This window comes from Crassostrea angulata, chromosome 10 (assembly GCF_025612915.1).
Source record: "Crassostrea angulata isolate pt1a10 chromosome 10, ASM2561291v2, whole genome shotgun sequence".
NCBI lineage: Eukaryota > Metazoa > Mollusca > Bivalvia > Ostreida > Ostreidae > Magallana > Magallana angulata.
This window is the reverse complement of record NC_069120.1, coordinates 48,446,629-48,466,408: the sequence shown is the minus strand read 5'-3', so window position 1 is coordinate 48,466,408 and position 19,780 is coordinate 48,446,629. Positions and strand designations below refer to the sequence as shown.

The following is a 19,780-nucleotide window of genomic DNA, read 5'->3' as shown; positions in this document are numbered from 1 at the left end:
CCCTCCCATAAGGATGCTTTGTGCCAAATTTAATTGAAATTGGATAAGCGGTTCTAGAGAAGAAGTTCAAAATGTAAAAAGTTTACAGACGGACGGACAGACGGACAGACGGACGGACGGACAGACGGACGACGGACAAAATGTGATCAGAATAGCTCACTTGAGCTTTCAGCTCAGGTGAGCTAAATACGATGTTTCAAAGTTATTTCTGATTTGTATTACATATGCAAAATGTGTGCAATATTTTTATGATGGCTTTTAATTGTTTTTTAATTGACAGATTTATCATTTTAAGAATTTGTATTTGTAACACGTTTGCCCGTGAAATAAAACAATTTTTGTTGAACTAATAATGAATTAGATAAATGTTACGTTCATTAGAATAATTACCTATTTAACGATGCCCTATAACAAAATCACGCATTATTGACCTTGATAATGATAAAGGCCAATGGTTGTTTTTACTTATAATATCGTCTATCTGTTACAAGGTGTCTAAATTTCTGAAGTAAACTTTTCATCAATCCAAGGTTGGAATGAAAGCTATCGAAATGTTTGTTAGATCTCTAGGCTATTTTCATAGTATAAAAGAGACAACCAGAATCACCATAAATGTATTATCTTGAAAAGTTGTTAACTTTTGGTGAGTATAAAGTAATTTTTTTTTTAAAATGGCTTAAAACTGAAAAAGAATGATAAAGTAAATCTAATTTACATACTAAGTAGTATGAAGATATTTTAAAGATATAATTATTGATGCACATAATATCTTTATTTATCATATGTTTATTTCAATATACGGTGGATATCACTCATGGGATACTTTTTTGATACTCCACAGTATGTTCTTACGCCATGTGACGTCATTATTAAACGTTACGTTTGTTTAGGCTGTTGAATGACGAAGAAGAAAAATTAAAAAAATGAATTCAGTTGAAGTGTGGATCTGTAAATTTAAAGCATTTAATGCTGTTTTGATTTTTGTCATAAATTGATAAAAATATATTCGAAAATGAAATGTTCCGTTGTTAAACTTCAAGGACCTTTTTGTTGTTGACGTCTTGCAGTTAATGTGTTGCGCATATACCATCGCAAACCATGAGAGATCCAATAAGTACTAATATTGTTATTTTATATCCTGTCTGCAAGAGTTTTTTAAAACAGTTTTTACAAGTAGATTTTTGAAAGAGGTACCAATTTACCAAAAACTTGAAGCAAAGCAAACTTATCTTTTTTATTAAGGAAATTATTTTATGATTACTTGGGTCCAATAAGAGCCCTTCATATTTTTAGGTTTTTTTTTTTTTACATACATTTAATTTATATTTTGATTTACAGAAAACTAGTATGTGAAATAGCATTATGTTTAAGTACTTAAATAGATCATTCTTAGTAAGAATTTTATGCAGAATTGTGCTTTAAAAGAGCTTAACAAATATGCAATGCGTGCTCCCGTAATTTAAAGAGTTGATTTTGTAATTTTACCTCAGAGTTGATCAACAGTTTTCAGATCAATTATTGTTTTTTATTTCCCTACGATACATGACTTCTGATAAATATTGGGAATAATGACAGCTTTCGGTTCAACTATACATGAATTTCTTTGGTGCACAGTGTCTGTTTTCTTTCCGCAGTGCGTTCAAGACAGACAAAATGCAGATTCAACTGGGCCTGTTAGTTGTAATGATATTCGTTTTTGGTAAGACCATTATTTACTACACTTTTAAAAATAATGACACCAAAAACTGTTAAGTGATTAAGACTGTCTGAGAAGCTCTATGTGAACAAAACTTCAAATAAAAATGTATACAAAGGCACGAAGTACTAACGCAAGAATGCGCACGCAGGCAATGATTGTTTAATGAAATTGAATCCTTGAATTGATTTTTTCATTTACAGAAGTGGTTTCCGGGAAACAATATTGTCAAAAATATGTTGTCAAAGGGGGTTGGATAAATCAGGTTAGATCTTGGGAGAATGCCAGAAAAGCGTGTAAAAAATTGGGAATGTCTCTTGTGAAGATAGATCACAGAGCAGAGGATAAATTTTTACGCAAATTCCTGAAGAAAGAAATGTGTAAGTAAAATACAGACCACTTGATAATCTTACCACGTTTTTTTTAAAAAGAAAAATCAACCAGGGATCAAAAACTTCTGTAAAGTTTGCCAACATATTGTAGTTTGGACTTTTTAAAGAAGGTATCGTTCTCTTTTCGTTAACAAATCATTATGTTGATGCCTGTTTATTTTAGCTTATCTTATAAATATATCGTGTCATATTTAGCTTTAGGTTTCCTCGATGGATGGTACATTGGAGGAGTTTATAGCCAGGGTAGCTGGAAGTGGACAGATAAGTCCCCAATGTTTTATAAAAATTTTGCTGCAGTGGAACAAAGAGAATTTTCACTCTCTCAAGATGTCACGAATTACGCATTTATCAAAAAAGATGACTACAAATGGGGATATGTCTCTCCGTTTGGTACCCAAAGAATGGGTTATATTTGCGAAAGTACAGATTGTAATCCAGAGATACTTCCCATTTGTCCTTACCAATAAATCTATTTAAAGCAATTTTTTTATGTTGTCAGAAATTTTTCGTACCGTTAAAACTTACGAATGTTACGCTAAATTATGTAACTTTTCAACTTAAGATCTGGCATAGCTTATCATAAAAACTTAGCATTAAAAAAAACTCCTTTTTAATAGCTATATTAAATGAGTATCTACCCTGTTTTCATTTTTTTTACGAAATTTTTTTTATGGTAATACATAATTATCTGAGTATTCTCAAATTTACTTATTTCTGGACAGAAGAGTAAATTTACAATAATATTGTCTCTCAGTTTATTCGATTCGCAAGGGCATGCTCTACGTATGATCAATTTCTAAAACGAGGCAAGCTTCTGACCAACAAGTTGATTAAACATGATTATTAACAGTCTCGATTAGAAGTTTTATAGTCAATACAAAGACCCTGTAAGCAAATACAATCTTCCGCTTGGTCGAATGCTGACTGACGTTTTTCATACTTACTGTTATGTCATTGTCATTTACCGCATTGCTTACGGATATTTCCGTAGGTTCGACTACGACAACGACCAAACGGCGCGTGTGAACGGTCAGCAGCTGATGCATCCGATCCTGCCTCTGCTTTTTGTAGTTTTCCTTTTGATGTAAAACACTGTCCGTTATTGCTACATTTTTTCAACAAAAAAACACCCAAGTTTTCATGAATATCATATCAAATGATCCATGGTTCGTGACACTGCCCCTTAACACCTAGATTTACTTAATTTTTAAAAAAGGTTTTTAAAAAGACATTCCTGTATTGATAGGTGTATGGAAACACAAGTATATGCTACACATAAAATGTAGTACCTTAGAACTAATTAATCAATCGGACCAGGCAAATTGTACGGCTGAATACGCTTCATTACAGTAACGGTGGTTTAAGCAAGAATTTTTGTGGAGGGTTTATTTCATAACCCCTTTTAATACATACGGCAAATGATGCACACTCCTCAATGGCACCTGACCCTACCTCTATATTTTTTAGAGGTCGTTGTTTGCTCTGCTCTAGTTTTGTATTTCCTACGGACTTTTGATTTTGAACTCTGTTCATTATCACCACATGTCACGAAAACATTTTTCTTCACAATGTTCAATTTAACATTGTGTGATACATACATTCATCTAAATGCATGTATAAAAAATAAAACCATTTTTGATGTGCACGATGATTTATCATAAATATACAAATTGAACAAACACTTTAAAAATGGGTATCCAAGTTTTTCTTAAACTATTCACGTGTGGCACCGGCTCCCCAAGTCTGAAATTCGAACAAAAATTGAATATATTTCATGATGTCATATTGTACGCATTATTAAGCGAGAAAAAGATATGGCCATGTCTCTCAAATGCTTTAGTTGATGCAAAATTTATTTATTTCATGGTTTACTCAAGATATGTTAATTTATTCTGGGAATTTCTAGTTATTTTGCAAGCTATATTTATTAAGGGGGTGCATCATTGAGATGACTTTAGAAGGAAACTTCATGATGGGGACGAATTTTAACACAAATACCGGTAATAGTCTTACGCATTGAATCGTTCTGCATATCTTTATTTATTAAACTTATTTGTTGTATAACCTATGCCGTTTTGGTCGTCTGCTATGTCCGAGATGTGGTTACTTGGATTTAGAGAGACACACTTGAACAAAGCTAAAGCCGATGTGTAACAACTTTGTAAAAGAAACTAATAACACGGAAACAGCGTTTATTCTAGTAAGTGTTCATGCAGATTATATAAGGGGGAATGCTATTTTTCTTCGTTTACTTACAGAAAGATAATTATAATAAGCATAACGAAATCTTAAATCAACGCAAATCCATCATTAGTTTTTGGAAGGATGTGATGAAACTATATTTAATGTATTACAGAGATTCTATTCTCACTAATAAAAAAAATCCTTGGTCAGTTACAAAGTTACTGTATTATATGGAATTAATTGTTATAAACTACATCTAATAAATATCAAAATAACCCGACATAGAGAAAGAAAATAGACCTTAGAATAACTGGATTCAGGTTAAACATTACATCTGTGTGGTCTCAATTAGCATACTGGTGCTCTATGTTTGTAGTATTTTTGATATCGGAAACAATCGTAAAGAATTATATATCTTTAAAATAATAAATGAAGAACCCCGAGGAAATGAAAAATTGAAAGTTTTTTTCACAATAGATTGTACTCACACTTGGTGGGTACAGATCAGTGGAGGGTAAAGCTGAGGTGTCCGGTTCCTGGAAATATACAACACAAATTATTTACTTACTTTATTTACTTACGGATTACGTTTACTCAGGGTTTGAGATTTTAATAAATATTTTTACAAAGTTCAATATCTGAAGTCCAAAGTTGGTTTAAAAACACAAAATAACAATGTTATAAACAAATATCGATATTGATGTCCATGATTTGTTTATTTGAGGAAGATATGCTCCGACAAAGGTAGATTAAAACTGAAACAGAGGAAATTCGGACTAATTTTTCATTTTCTTATTTTCTCTTAAAAACTTTCTATTGCAGTGTAATTGCAAAAGTTAAGTTTCTATGTGTTTTTTCATATCATTTTACATATTTTATTGTTGTATTTACTCGTCTATAAATTTATATCACTGGCTGGCACGCGATTGGAAAAATCTTTAAAATACATAAAATCGATTCAAGATAAAATATCTCGAAATTTTTATCATTGACCTTATATAATGTTAATGTCAAAATAATACAGACAATAAAAACAGTTTTAGGCAATCAATGGTTTGGAGCTCCTATTAGTCAATTTTTTGTAAAACTCGATCAAAAAGGGGTACAGTTTTGGAAATTGATACATGTAGAGGAAATTCGGACTAAATTAATTTTAAAATATGAGCTTTAAACGATTTATTAAAATATAAAGTTAGTAAAACTATTCGTATTTTATCATTTCTTAACCTGCAAATTGTTCTATTATTGTTAATAATTAAAAAATAAAGAAAACCTTAAAAATGGTGGAAAATTTTGATAAATTTTGCATTTTTTTCAAAAAATATTTAGAGGTCAATAGCAGAAAAAGTAGGTCATTGACCTAGTTATTTGAAAGTGAAAAATAGCACCACAATAGTGGAGCTACAATGAAAAATAAATGGTTTTTCGTTCCTATTAGTGGATTTTTTTTTTCGCCCTGAGTAAACGTAATCCTTAAGTATTAATACATGTATGCAATGTAAGTATAAAATTCAATGTTTGGATGTAAACGGTTCACCACACGTACCAAAGTAACATCGTCTGCATCCTGTTGGTACTTCGGATATGCTCGGGAAGTACAGTCAGAGTCCGTGACGTCACCGCCTCTCACCATTACCGAAATTTTTGGGCATATGTTGTCAAGGCAATCCGTCACATCGGTAGAGGTGTACTCTCGAGAGTGCATCGCTTTGAAGAACACAACCCTAAAACAAACCCAATGAACAGAGCAATAATATATGTCTAGAAACTTGTATCGGGCTTTCCACAGTATTGATTGTTGGTTTTCTGATATAGAATGGCATGTAAAACCTACCCGACTTCAGAATCTACAAAGTAATCCAGTGGGTTGGTGCTAGCGTCCAATTCATCAAGGGAGTCAACTAGTGTTCCTTTCTTCCACAAAGCGTCCGAGAGACCGAGGAATTTTAGATTGACACTGGCGTCCCTGGGTACACACAGTCCAATACGGGCTGTTTTTGTCCTTGTATAGTAAACATATAAATCAGCATCTTTTCATCAGATAGTAATACATATACTAAATATAACCATAATCTGGTCGACTTTGTTAATAACAAAACAATTCTAATGTACTTCAAAATTGTCAAAAATATTTACTTAAGTTTGCCGATCACATTGCATTGCACATGTAAATATCCCGATTAGGAGAAGTAACTGGGTTATTTTTGGTCAATTTACATGTATCTATCAATATTGCATATACATGTATGAAGAATATACTCATCCACCTCTTCTTTGGTCAGAGAAAAGGAAATAAAGCTATAAAATGTTACCAACTCCTCCTACCGCTATTTAATTGACATGCGATATTATAGCAGCATCCCCTTATCTACTTATGTATTTTTTCAAACTTGTTAAATATATGTTTTGCAGATTATATTTACATACTTTGTAAATCCAAGGGCTTCAAACTGAACACCATTGGACATATTCCCATTCAGTTTGGCCAAATAGCTGTATTTGCCACCCAATACGGCCATAAATGGAGCTTTTTTGCGAGCGTCGGCTACAATCGGGTTCTCTGGGAGGTCATCGCGGTATATAGATATGTCAGAGGCGGTGTTCTTTTTCATCCATGAACCCCAAGAGACGCGCACCTAAATACACAAATAAAATATGAAATTTATAAAAAACATATTTTTATGGATTTCAAAAACTTTATATAAATAGTGCCTGTTTGGGAGGGTAACAGTTGAAATTGACCATCCAAGAAAACCATTGTAATAATTCATCGTGTTACCCATTGCCAAGTGTGTTGCTAACGCTAAGGATAATAGAACGGATTTTAAACTACGTCTAAACCAATCAGATTCCAGTATTTAACATGAAAGTATAATAAATGAAAAATACATGTGAATTAATTGAATTTGATTGGTCGATAACCATTTGACTAAACATATGAAAAAAGCAATGATTATAGAATGAAGCAACGGTATATAATACATATTAAATACAGTATACAGTTGATGACTGGGGTTGAGGGCAACAGTTTGCGAGCTGGTCCGACAGACCAACTGTTGCCCGAGACACAGTCAACGACTGTTTTGTTATACCCCTACCAGTTTGTATAACTCGTTTTCGCGGAGTATAACGTCATCGGTCATCAGTTTTTTTATACAGTCGATTTTAACAGTTCCAGTAAACAGTCAAAAGGCTGGACATTTTAACTAGAGTTATAAAGTAACCGTTTTACAGGGTATAACAATCGATGATATTAACAATAAAAAACACAGGAACCTGACGCTCTAAGGAGCATACAATACTCCGGTAAAGGAACCACAGATAATCATACATTCTTATATGATTATGTACAGTTATCTATATCCTTTGATTTTTTTAATTGATTATTGTTAATTAAATGTTTTCTTTGATGATTTATTCGGGATATGAAAATAGCGACGTTGCAGAAAAAATACATAACCCATCTTGTTTTCTTTATCGAGTGTATATATAACACTAACCTGTCCAAATGATTCTTCACAAGCCATCATTTTCCAATTGCTCCTCTGGGCACAGTTTGGTGTCAGATGGAAAGGTACGGCTTTAACGATCTGAGCCCCCGCTTTGTACACAGTCCCGTCAGTGTCACGGAAAGACCCGATCACGTCGCCATCACTGTTGGAAAAACCAGTATCCGTGGCGTTTCCGTCGAACACTCTGTTGCCTTCGGACGGCTGTCAACGAAAGGCAAGGATAAGAATTTTGTACAGGAACAACATGACCAATCAAAATTCTAACGGGGAAAGCTAGGTTAGATTATATAACTTTCTACACACCATCGAAACTGATATTCAGATTTTTTATAAAACCATGTGGCATCTAAAAGTTGTACATGTACATTTTACGAGATCAATTACGACCTACTTTGTTCAGGTTGTTTTCGTTGCAAAAATCTAAACAAATTTCATTCGAAACAAGACACTTTTCTTACATCTGAAAAGGCGAATTTGATTCCGCTGACTGCGCTGATTGGCGAGCTGTGACCTTCATTGTCTCGCTGAAATCCCAAAGCTCCCGACCTATAGTTATCTGTGTCGGCGAAATCCCCAAACCACGTGTCACTGACGTAAACAGGTCCATGGTAAAATACAAAACCCTGTCGGGGCTGATCTCTGTAAGCGTAGATGGCTTTAATCATTTTATGTCTAATATACCGGTATTTACACAATGTGAATATTAAGTGTATATCAACATCGGGGCTACATCTATCATGCATTCATTGTAATCATTCCTTTCTAATACAAAAAATCACTTATTCGTATTTGACGTACGCAAATTCCAAAGGCACAGATCGTCCCCAACCCGCAAACTTGGCGACGACAGATGGTGATCCGATGTTGGGGGAATCCCCTACAAAGACGCTGTTGTCGATGAACTGTTCTTGGGGAGAACTCCTGAAACGAAAAAAAATGTAACACTGCAAATGTAATGAGACAGGCAAAGTTTATTTCGCTGATGTGCTGTTTGGTGTCTTTATGGTGTACATGTAAAAAATAATAAAAAAAAAAATAGAAATAATTTACTGCATTGCTGTGTTCTAGTGTATGGAGAGTCTGCAGTCTAGTTTCAAGCGACCAATTTTTTTTTCATTTTCTAACAAACCGCCCGTATTATGAGAGTGATATCTCTGGACATGATTTCAATATCATACCTTTACACTGCTTTTACTACATGTACATGCACATTGTATATGTCCATGTGCATCTGTAGCATGCATATAGAAGAACAATGTTAGATATAGGTGTACCATAGGAAAGGCTTGCAATTTCCATTTTTTTAATTCATTTGTTTCGATCGTGGATATGTTTAAAGTCTAATGCTGTTTTTTTTTGGTTTTGAGATTCAAACTGTATAGATAGAGAGCATAATTCTTCAATTGACCCAAAGAAAAACCTTAAAAAGAATCCCGGTAACCATGATTCTTGAACTGAAATTTTTTCAAAACATTGACAGATGAAATGAAAATAGCGTAAAATATTTTACTCTGAATATATTAAATAAAACATATAACAAAGTTACACTGCACCTTTTAAAGGTCAATCCAATGATGCTATCAGAAAATCTGCAAAAAAAATCATAGGTGCACACCATTAATATTATTTTCAAAGTCTATCAATTACAATAATAGTTTGAGAAAAATCAAACTGATGGCAAAATTGTATATACATGTAAATTACAAGTATTGTACAATTAAAACCTACGAGGATTGGGTGACTTTGATGTATCCACCATTAATCCAGGCGTTCTGTTTCATGTTTTTATATGCTGAAATGCAAGGTATAAAGCATTTACTAACAAAATTTTGAATGATGATTTTTTTTTATTTCAGATAGGAGTATGCCTTTAAATAAAATCACTAATTTTAAACGCTGACCTGTGAGTCGGCTAATTGTGACCATTTTGGCGCCGGAGTCGGGGTCTTTGGGATCGTTCCAGGGCTCATACGTGTTGGTGTCTCCAAGGGAGCCATCGTTTTTCAGGATGTTGTCGATGAACAACCCACTCTATCAAAGATTAGTTTAAAAAAAATTAATAATAACATCTTTATATTTATTTATTTTTTTACAAAATATAATTTCTTGCCAATATATACATGTAGGTACAAGTTGTAAGTTTAAACAATTTCTGGACTTTAGATACCAAGTAATTACATGTGTTACCTTGACATTGGAATGTGCCACATTGTTATCAAATTCAAAAATGGCAGTATGCATAGCTTCGTACAAGTCCATCATCCCCAGGCCTTCAGAAGCATCTAACGGTTCGTTCGGATAGACAAACCAAAACCCATGACCCTATAAGAAAATGCAATTCGACATGTTTAACTATTATAATCAACCGCCATTATATATGTTGATTTTTGGTGACATCCCACCATCACTGTATATATATTATACTAATCGATCTTAATATAGACTATTGGAGAAATCACTGTTATTGAAGAGCCTCACCGCCCCGCCAGCAGCCACGTTGTTTCTAACATAGGTCTGAGGGTTCGTGATCCAAAATGTTGTCGGGAATCTAGTGACAATAATAAACAAGATGGTTGTTGTAAACCGAAGTCTTTTAAATTGAATGTTTAAAAAATGATATGATAATTAATACAACAATAACTGTCCTTGTTATGCCAATTGTAAAACAATATATATATATTCATCAAACAAAAATGTTTTCAAAAATAAAAATTTCAAATTCTTCTGCAAAAGTGTTTAAAATTTGCTTCATGCGTTGATATTTGTCATTAATATATGAATGCATATTTAAGATTATTATGATAATTTAAGGTATCCCACTCCTCAATGTTGTTGTATCAAGATTTTCTTGAGAAGTATATCATTGAAATCTGTAGACAGAACAAACTTAAAAAATACAAAGATAATGGGGGATCAGTATCCATCCCTCTGAGTTATGGCCCATTTAATTTGACCTTTTTGCACTTAAAATGCATTTTCATCCTGATTAGGATTTGTTGTCAGTATTTTTGATTTAGCAAACTTATTTCTTCAAATATTGTTTTTAATTATGCACAATGGTCACATTAATTAGAGGGATTACGAAAAAAAATTGTACAAAGCTGCATAAATTTTTTTTGTGACCTTTTTGCGCTTAAAATAGACAATTTCTTTAATAGTTACAATTGGATTTGAAATGAAAACTTTTTGAATATCAAGAATTTTATAAGATTAATCCAGTTTGCCTAAATATGTATTCAGTATCATTTTGACATAACATAACATGGTGGTCAGTGATGTCAAATTTTAGATATAGGGCTTCAAAGGTAAAATTCTCGCAAAATTTGGCTTAAAAAATTAAGACATGTTCTATATATATGCATGATTTTATGCTAAATGGCTATCACATTCTCAAGATTTGATTTTGTACATGTCACACAGAACCTATAAAATATGTTACAAACCTATCAAATGTTAAAAATGTGAAAAATGATTAAAGTATAATAAAAAGAAAAGTATATTGAAAATTCATAAAATTGCTTGTTTCTGTCATTTTCGTCTAAAAAAACCTTCCGCACGAAAAAATAGTTCCCCAAAAAACTTTTTTGTTTCTTGAATTCAAATGGATTTTCTTTATGAATGTTGTGTAATTATGAAAAAATGATCTATCTGTGATGATTAAATAAATAAAATCATATTCATTTTAAATATAATGATCATCTGCGCAATGAAATCAAAACATGAGGAGTGAGATACCTTAAAAAAATATTATATAGAAAAACAAGTCAACGCCATGGACCATTGAAGATTCTAGTCAGTTTATTCTATTGGTGGAGTTACACAAAAATACATGTGCATATACTACACATGTATATGATGGCCAGCAGAAAGGTAAGATCTAGACCACGTGATCACTTACTTGTCGGTACTGATTAGTTTGGACTTCTTCTGTCCTGCACCCAGATTGCCGTCCAGCACCGTTCTCTTCTCGCCGCCATCTTCCAGGAAGTAGCCATGACCCAGGGTGTTAAGGCAGAAATTATTTCTCACCTGAAATGTTTTTAATATATCTTAAATTCTGAATATTTAAAGAACAAAAAGATCTCTAGAGGAGCATAACATTAACAAGAGGCCCATGGGCCACATCGCTCACCTGAGGAACAATAGATATGATAAAATCAGTTTAATGGAGTCATAATACAAACAATCTGGACAATGTACAATAATACATGTAGATCCTGTATACTGAGTAAATAAAATCCTTTTTTTCCCCTGGATATTCTTATGTTTATAATCATTAGTCCCTTTTCTAACAGAATGATTTTATAGTCATATCACGTGTTGAGTATTGCAGTTCTCAAAAAGATCCTTAACAGTTGTTTATATATGGGATATAAAGCTACACCAAACTCTGAACCTTCTTGTGAGGCCGAAAAATTGTCCTGGAGTCAAAGTCTTAACAATTATAAAGAATCATCTTGCTGATTAGTTTCTGAGAAGAAGATTTTTAAAGATTTACTCTATATATTCCTATGTAAAAATTCGACCCCCCCCCCATTGTGGCCCCACCCTACCCCCAGCGATCATGATTTTCACAACTTTGAATCTACACTACCTGAGGATGCTTCCACACAAGTTTCAGCTTTCCTGGCTGATTAGTTTCTGAGAAAAAGATTTTTAAAGATTTACTCTATATATTCCTAGGTAAAAATTCGACCCCCCATTGTGGCCCCACCCTACATTCGAGGGTCATGAATTTCACAACTTTGAATCTACTCAACCTGAGGATGCTTCCACACAAGTTTCAGCTTTCCTGGCTGATTAGTTTCTGAGAAGAAGATTTTTAAAGATTTACTCTATGTATTCCTATGTAAACCTTCGACCCCCCATTGTGGCCCCACCCTACCCCCGGGGGTCATGAATTTCACAACTTTTAATGTACACTTCCTGAAGATGCTTCCACACAAGTTTCAGCTTTCCTGACTTTCTGGTTCTTGAGAAGAAGATTTTTTAAAATTTCTCGAAATTTTTAATTAATTGCTAATTATCTCCCCTTGAAAACGGGTGTGGCCCTTAATTTTCACAACTTTGAATCTACTTTGCCTAAGGATGATTTGTGCCAAGTTTGGTTGAAATTGGCCCAGTAGTTTTTGAGAAGATGTTGAAAATGTGAAAAGTTTACGGACAGACAGACAGACGGACAGACGGACGACAGACAAAATGTGATCAGAATAGCTCACTTGAGCTTTCAGCTCAGGTGAGCTAAAAACACTTGGATATTTCAAATTTTAATTTACATATAGCAAGTTTAAATGATAAAGGTAAATTTAAAAAAAAAATGTTCTTCATTGATTTTATCGAGCATGTTTTCTCTTACATAGCATATATTAAACAAGAATGGGGGGGGGGGGTGTGAAAATGAATGTTATGATCTAAAAATATCTATGATATAAAAATAATCTTGCAGTGAAAAAAACAACATTTCATCGTTTATACATTTGTAGATTAATTTTAGTCGTGTGCAACGTGTTGTAATTAGGTTTGAATTAATCTGATTGGTCAATCCTACCTGAGCACCATGACTGCCGTGAACGGTGATACAGCGCGCAAACGAATCCCTGATGCTGTTTCCACTCAGCAGGGACGGCTTATCTCTGTCATCCACATCTCCACACATGTGGAAGTGGAGCGGGTAGTTGCCTGTGTAACGAAAAAAAAAACCAAATAGATATTTGTATGCAATGTATAATATCTTTGAAACTGTGACCGTAATAGCTTATGGTACCGAATTATCAATTTCTTTCCGCATTCAGCTTCGGTAGTTTCCGTTAAATTTCTTTACCTAAGACATTCTAACTTTCGCGCTTTATATAAACAGATTAACAAGAAGTGTTAAGGAAATGTAAGATATTTTTAGAATTTAACTGAGTATATTAATAAATAACCTAGTGACGTCTGCTGGCCCATGCGAACCAATTCCACATTGTTTACTTGGACCGTTGTGAATCCCTTTAAAAACTGTAAAGAGACAGTGGAAAATTTATTTTTTTTAAGTGAAAGGTATATGCAGCATTTAAATTTCACAATACAGAAACAGTAATTTTGTTTGTCCATTATACCGGAGATTTTACGTTACTAGTATGTGTTATAATTCGATATTCGGGTGTTTTAGTGTTTGATATAGAAGATTATAACATGTTATTGGGGATAACAATCCCCTGTCTAATAGCCGACCTTGATATGTCCACCCATCTTCTTGCCGTCAGCATCCGCCTCCCCTTCTATCACGATGTTTCGGTTTATAAGGGCCACCTCGCCGCGCATGTCTACATTCTTGTAGACCTCACCAAAATGATCAAACTGTGGCTCAACTGAAAAAAATGATACAAAACAAAAATAGAATTTATTTATATAAAAAAATAAAGATACAGAAGAGAGGTTCACTTGATTTGGAGTGATTGATTACATTTCACTTACTGTTCACTCGGACTTGATTTGAAGTACACGTTGTACAGTCAATAATTGTTCCAAATTCTCTTTGTTTCCAGTCAAAATCGGTGGACAAAAGCACAATTTGGTCTCCTATAAGGTATAATAAGAAATGATCAGAAGCTATTCCGTGCAATTAAGAAGTCTAACTTAGAATAAATAAAGGCAATGATTTCCATTTTTTATTTCATGATATTTATATTTTGAACTGTCTTTGTCTGTGATAAAATTATGAATAAATTTTGAACCCTAAAACTCAGTAACTTCATAAAGCATGAGTGACACAAAATGGCTGTGTCTTATAGCATAACCGAAAAACGGTATTGGCTGCGCTGCGTAGTGACCCATAGCATGTGTTACATCTAAAAAAGTGGTTTTAAAATAATGTTGTTTTAAAGTGTATAAATTGGAAATGATATAAATATAAGTAAAAAGGAATCATTAATTGAATATTATGAGGTGATAATTTCGGTCGGAACATGGTCAAATATATCATAAAGCCCTTCGGGCTTTATTGGATTTGAGCACGCCCCGGCTGAAATTATCACCTCATAATACTCAAAGAACGATTCCTTATTCCTTGAATAAAAATTACCTGTGCGCCATGTTTGCGTATTATCAACCAAGTTTAGAATAGGGAGTGAGTTTTCTACAAGACTGGACTTTCCCCGGGAATAACACATTCCCCTTTTGACTGTATGGACCCAGCTACGGACGCCGAATTTAATGCCGTTCTCCTCGTGATAAAGTTCCGCAATACGCACCGGTTTTCCGTCTTCATTAAGGAGAATCTCCTGAGTGGTTGAATCATCGCCTGAAAAAGCAAACATTCATCATGAGAATTGTGCTATTTCACATATATAACATATTAATATAAATACGTACAATGTATATCTATCATATGTGCGAAGAACTAAATCATTTTATCGACTTCATATATATGTTTTAAACCAAAAATAATAATCATGATCGGTAATTCAATTCGACATTTAGTTTGAGATATGTATAAAAAAACCCATGTTAATGGCTTTGCTAAAACTGGCCACAGAGACATGATTTTAAATCTTTTGGTAAAGTCACCATTTCTTCTAGGATTTTTAGACTTTTTTTTCATTTGTTTCTTTCTTTTTTGGGAAGAATTATATTTTTCTAAATTTCTGGAACTGGATCGAAAACACTTGTGAAATATTTACTTTTCACAGCATATTTAAAAAAAATTGATGGAGGTACAACAGACAGAATTTCATCCGACTTTAAAGCTGTAAATATTTTTATTTATCAACAGAAGACGAAATAGATAAATTGACAATGACAAGACGGTAGCTTCTGATTCTGGTCTTTTAGCTAAGAATAGCAATTGGTCAAGTTGTTGCTAAGAAAGGATGACAAGCGAAAATTAAATTTTGTGGGTTTTTATAACTTTTTTTCTTAATTTTTTGTTTGCAGGTAACACGGGATCCCCCTGAAAAAGTTTGTTTGAACGTAAAGCAAATCCCTCTCAGTACTTAGTATAAGAACTATGTATGTACCTTTTCGAGAATTGAGGGAACAGATCATATACACGCACCTTGTTTTTTAATCATCGCCCATGCGCCGTGGAACTTATAGTCCCGGAATTTGAGTGAGGAGCCGTCCACCGCCCCGTACGCCCACTCCTCTAACATACTGTGTAGACCCGTGGTGTTCACTTTCTCTTCTCTGAACCGCCTTTTCAGAGCAATGGCAACGATACGTCCGGCGGGAATATCTATAAGAATTTAATCAGCTATTAAATCTTAAATTCTGGTTGAATAACAACAATTCTTCCATGATGAATTAATCATAAGTTTAGCATTTATGAATATTTCTGGTACTACATATAATAGGGAAAATTACTGTCAAGAATGGATTTGGCGTTTGCGACATTTTGGTGAAAGTTTTTGGATCTTCCTTCTGTATTCACTAGCTGAGCAGCCGATTCCATCACGCCCGTGTTCTCGTTGAATACGTAGATGACAAGTGCCCGGATGTTTTTACTGGCTTTAATGTCGGGATCGGTCGATGTATCGTCGACCACTGCATCATCATCATCGATTCCATTGTCGTCTCCAAGTTCACCGTTGTCCTCATTGTTTTGGTCTATAGCGATATTCTAATGAAGAGAAAAGTTAATTTGTAAAAAATAAAGGTAATAAAAAGCAAACATAGTTTAAAAAACTTTTCGTTCCCTTTCAAGTGGGTTAAATTTCCTTGACGGTGTCTTGCTATGATTGTGCGTTCTTTTTCTTAAATACAGTCTTCCTTCCTTCGTTGTTCTCCCTATCGATATCGATGAATTACATTAGTATACGATTCCGTTTACAGTTATAGTCATGTAAAATGGCTATTGGGACCAAACACGATAAGAGCCTCAAGAATAGTCAAGATATCGGCTCGGTAAACCTAGTATGTTATCATCGGACAATGGCTGTAACAATTCACCCAATTAGTGTAACAGCACTTTGAATTTTTGCTCCATTTTGCACCCTTAAAAAATATTGTATGTAACGGTTCCTCTAGAAGAATCAGACTGTTTAAAGTAAATGTCTACATTATTCACAGTCGCAGTAAGTACGATGATATATCTAGCCGATGATTATAAGTTTTGTCATGCTAACTTCTGGATTTATTTTATACTGTTGAAAAATCCTACCACTGACCTTCACATTGGAGATATATTCAACGGCCTTGACATTGGAGGTGAGTTTGGTCCATGGCAGACGGTATTCCCCATGGATCTCCAGGACTCCCCCGGAAGCTACTCCGATAAACTTCTCCCCAAAACCGTCCACCTTGTATTCACCAAGGTTACCTACAAAATTATAACCTTGAACTGTGATTAGACATTCCCATTTGCAAACTACCGGTATTTCAATCAAAATAAAAACTGCACTAAATTCACTTCAAACTTTTTTATCGGTTTGAACATTTCCTGTTTCAAATTGAGAACATTTAAAGTAAAAAAAAAAAGAACCAACAACAACAGAATTCTTAAAAAAGATACAAAGATGAAAAGGATAAAACGTAGAGATAATTGACCAAACCGCAACATTGTATTTCAATTAAAAGATTAAACGAATACAACCCCAACCCCTCACCCCTTCACCCCCCCCCCCCGAACCACCGACAAGAAATAAAGCCTTCGTTTGATCATGATATTATTGCTTAATATTTCAGTGTCTGCAAATGGAAAGATTTATAATGTTTATATATGTCTATCCGATAAACAAGAAGATTAAGATTTGAAAATAAAAACAAGCAACTTTGTTGCACTAACCAAAAATAACCGGGCCGTGCTTAAATAATCCTTAATTAATTGCATGCACGATACACTCAGCCCATGCATATGACATATTGTTTTAAGAGCATTTGAAACTTTTAGAAAACGGTTCGTGATTTTCATTATCGAAGAAATGTCGGACCCTCTTTCTTACTCCTCACCTCGCACTGTTATATGGAGTTTTCCCGTAAACTTGCAATCTTCCGAGCCCACGTGCATCTCCCCGCGAATCAAGATGTACTTGACACTCAGCTTAATGTCCATGCCGTCAGCAACGACCAGTTTCCCGCCAGACTCTATGGTGATGGAGTCCAGAGGAGGCGGGGAGGTGTCCAGAAGGAAGGAGTCGCCATCTTGTATGACAAGACTGTCCCCCTCCTTTGGTTCCTGATTCAATAAAATTTAATTCAGTGAGTATAGCATCATGGGTTATTGCCACTTTTTATCAATAAGCATTTAAAAAAATTCGAAGTTTTAACTCATTTATGCTACAAAAAAATATTGATATGAATGATTTTAAAAAAATATCATATGCATTTCGACGGTTTGATATGTGAAATTAATTTTTTATAAGTTTTTGACCGTTTATTTATTGTACAAAAATCGCCAATTATAACTTTTGCTGTATTTTTTATATAACATTAAAAAGCAGTCTCAATTATATAAATAAGGCTTGTTTCAGTTTTCGCTATTTTGTATTTAAAGCTACATGTTTAATATCAATGATGTTTCACCTAATTGTCTCAATATCATTACATATGTAACTTTGCAATATTTTTTTTATTAGATGTCTATCTATATTTACTTTTTTTAATTACATAAATCCATACACACACACACACACACACACACTTTCATATACATATAAACAGAGCAAACTTGAGACAATTTGACAGTTTGAGCAAAACAAATCAATTCAATGTTTGAAAGGAATTCGTTATTTTTTTTTTTCTAAAACTTAAAGAAAAAAAGCTTACACTGCCGGTGTAAACATACATATATACCTCTCCATTCCAAGTTGCGTCTTCGGACCATTTTTTGAGGCTAGAATCTTGGTCTGGACAACTCTGTGAGGCTACAAGGGCAACTAAACAAGATGTCACCCAAATCCAACCGGTCCCAGCCATTTTCTGTTTCTTTCTGAATTCTTTTAGGATATCAGGTCAATTTATATGTCGCGAGGAGCCAAACGTAACATGTACGAATTACAAATGACCGTTAAACTCTCACGATACCCCGAAGGATGCTTTCACATTGCCATCGATTTGGCAAGAACAATGTTGATGAAATTAAAGATATACAAACTCAATGATGCGAAAACACAGCCCTTGATATTTACCTAGCTAGACAATACTCATAGACAACATTCATTTTCTTTAAAATGTTACATGGGTATGCGAAGGGGCCATTTAATGCGATGACCCTGCAGTGAGATTTGAAAAGAAACTTGCTGAACATGGGCAATACTGATAAGGTATTACTCGCTGAATTGAGCAATCATTAGAGCCAGGACTGCCGTGGTATTATGAACCATTAATTACAGTTTCACACGAAAAAAAAAACTTCGTTGATTTGAAATCTTTGAAATATAGATTTATGATTTTTAAAAAGTCGTTCGTTCAAAAATAAAAGTATTTGGTGTTTAAGAAATAGGTAATCGTTTATATAGAAACTAAAACGGTGCGCGATATCTGATTTTGACCCGGTCAACAGTAAAAAGATTGCTAACAGTTGAGCCCCCAGGTGATGTAATTAGAAATACGAGGAGTCCATTTTATAGCTCTAATGACCGTCAAGTCTCTTTTACCTTGAAAAAAAAAATGGTTGGATGAGTCCGTTTCCATTCTTAGCGACAACTTATGCTACATTAAACCGTCGTGTAGAAGGTGTCTGTCTGCATTGCATTGAACTGTCCCTCTGGTGTAATCGCACATATTTTGTAGGTGGATTCGATATGTATGATTATGATTTTTACTTATTGTTCACTGTGATTTTATCTTTATCCTTTAATGGATTTCGTTGGTTGTTGAGCTAATTACTAATTGCGAAATAAAATTGTTCATTGAAGAAAGATAACTAACAGTAATATGTGTTTTAAATTTTACCATTGTCCATGAAATTATATATCCTTGGAAACGACGTTAAACTAAATTCATCGATATTGATGTCAATAATTGAATATTAATTAAAATACAGTTCGACGGTTTCATTTTTCTATATATCAGCATCA

At 33.9% G+C, this 19,780-nt stretch overlaps 2 protein-coding genes across 2 annotated transcripts; one reads left to right on the top strand and one right to left on the bottom strand.

The window, feature by feature from the left end:
- Positions 1 to 592: 592 nt before the first annotated feature.
- On the top strand, positions 593 to 2,565 carry LOC128168259 (lymphocyte antigen 75-like). The gene is made up of 4 exons (XM_052834453.1): positions 593 to 643; positions 1,635 to 1,699; positions 1,900 to 2,076; positions 2,284 to 2,565. Exons 2-4 carry the CDS (start codon positions 1,654 to 1,656, stop codon positions 2,553 to 2,555), a joined length of 495 nt encoding a protein of 164 aa, XP_052690413.1. The 5' UTR covers positions 593 to 643; positions 1,635 to 1,653; the 3' UTR covers positions 2,556 to 2,565.
- A 1,155-nt stretch (positions 2,566 to 3,720) lies between these two features.
- LOC128167398 (cell surface hyaluronidase-like) lies at positions 3,721 to 18,712 on the bottom strand. Its single transcript, XM_052833102.1, has 24 exons — positions 18,555 to 18,712; positions 17,712 to 17,937; positions 16,931 to 17,082; positions 16,128 to 16,383; positions 15,820 to 15,999; positions 14,848 to 15,066; positions 14,241 to 14,345; positions 13,998 to 14,134; positions 13,709 to 13,781; positions 13,333 to 13,463; positions 11,683 to 11,813; positions 10,263 to 10,332; positions 9,972 to 10,106; positions 9,686 to 9,815; positions 9,513 to 9,576; positions 9,338 to 9,373; positions 8,583 to 8,705; positions 8,243 to 8,423; positions 7,773 to 7,985; positions 6,700 to 6,908; positions 6,107 to 6,274; positions 5,819 to 5,996; positions 4,761 to 4,808; positions 3,721 to 3,831 (listed from the first exon to the last, which is right to left on the bottom strand). The coding sequence occupies exons 1-24, from the start codon at positions 18,675 to 18,677 to the stop codon at positions 3,802 to 3,804; spliced, it is 3,318 nt and encodes a 1,105-aa protein (XP_052689062.1). The 5' UTR covers positions 18,678 to 18,712; the 3' UTR covers positions 3,721 to 3,801.
- Between the last annotated feature and the right edge of the window lie 1,068 nt (positions 18,713 to 19,780).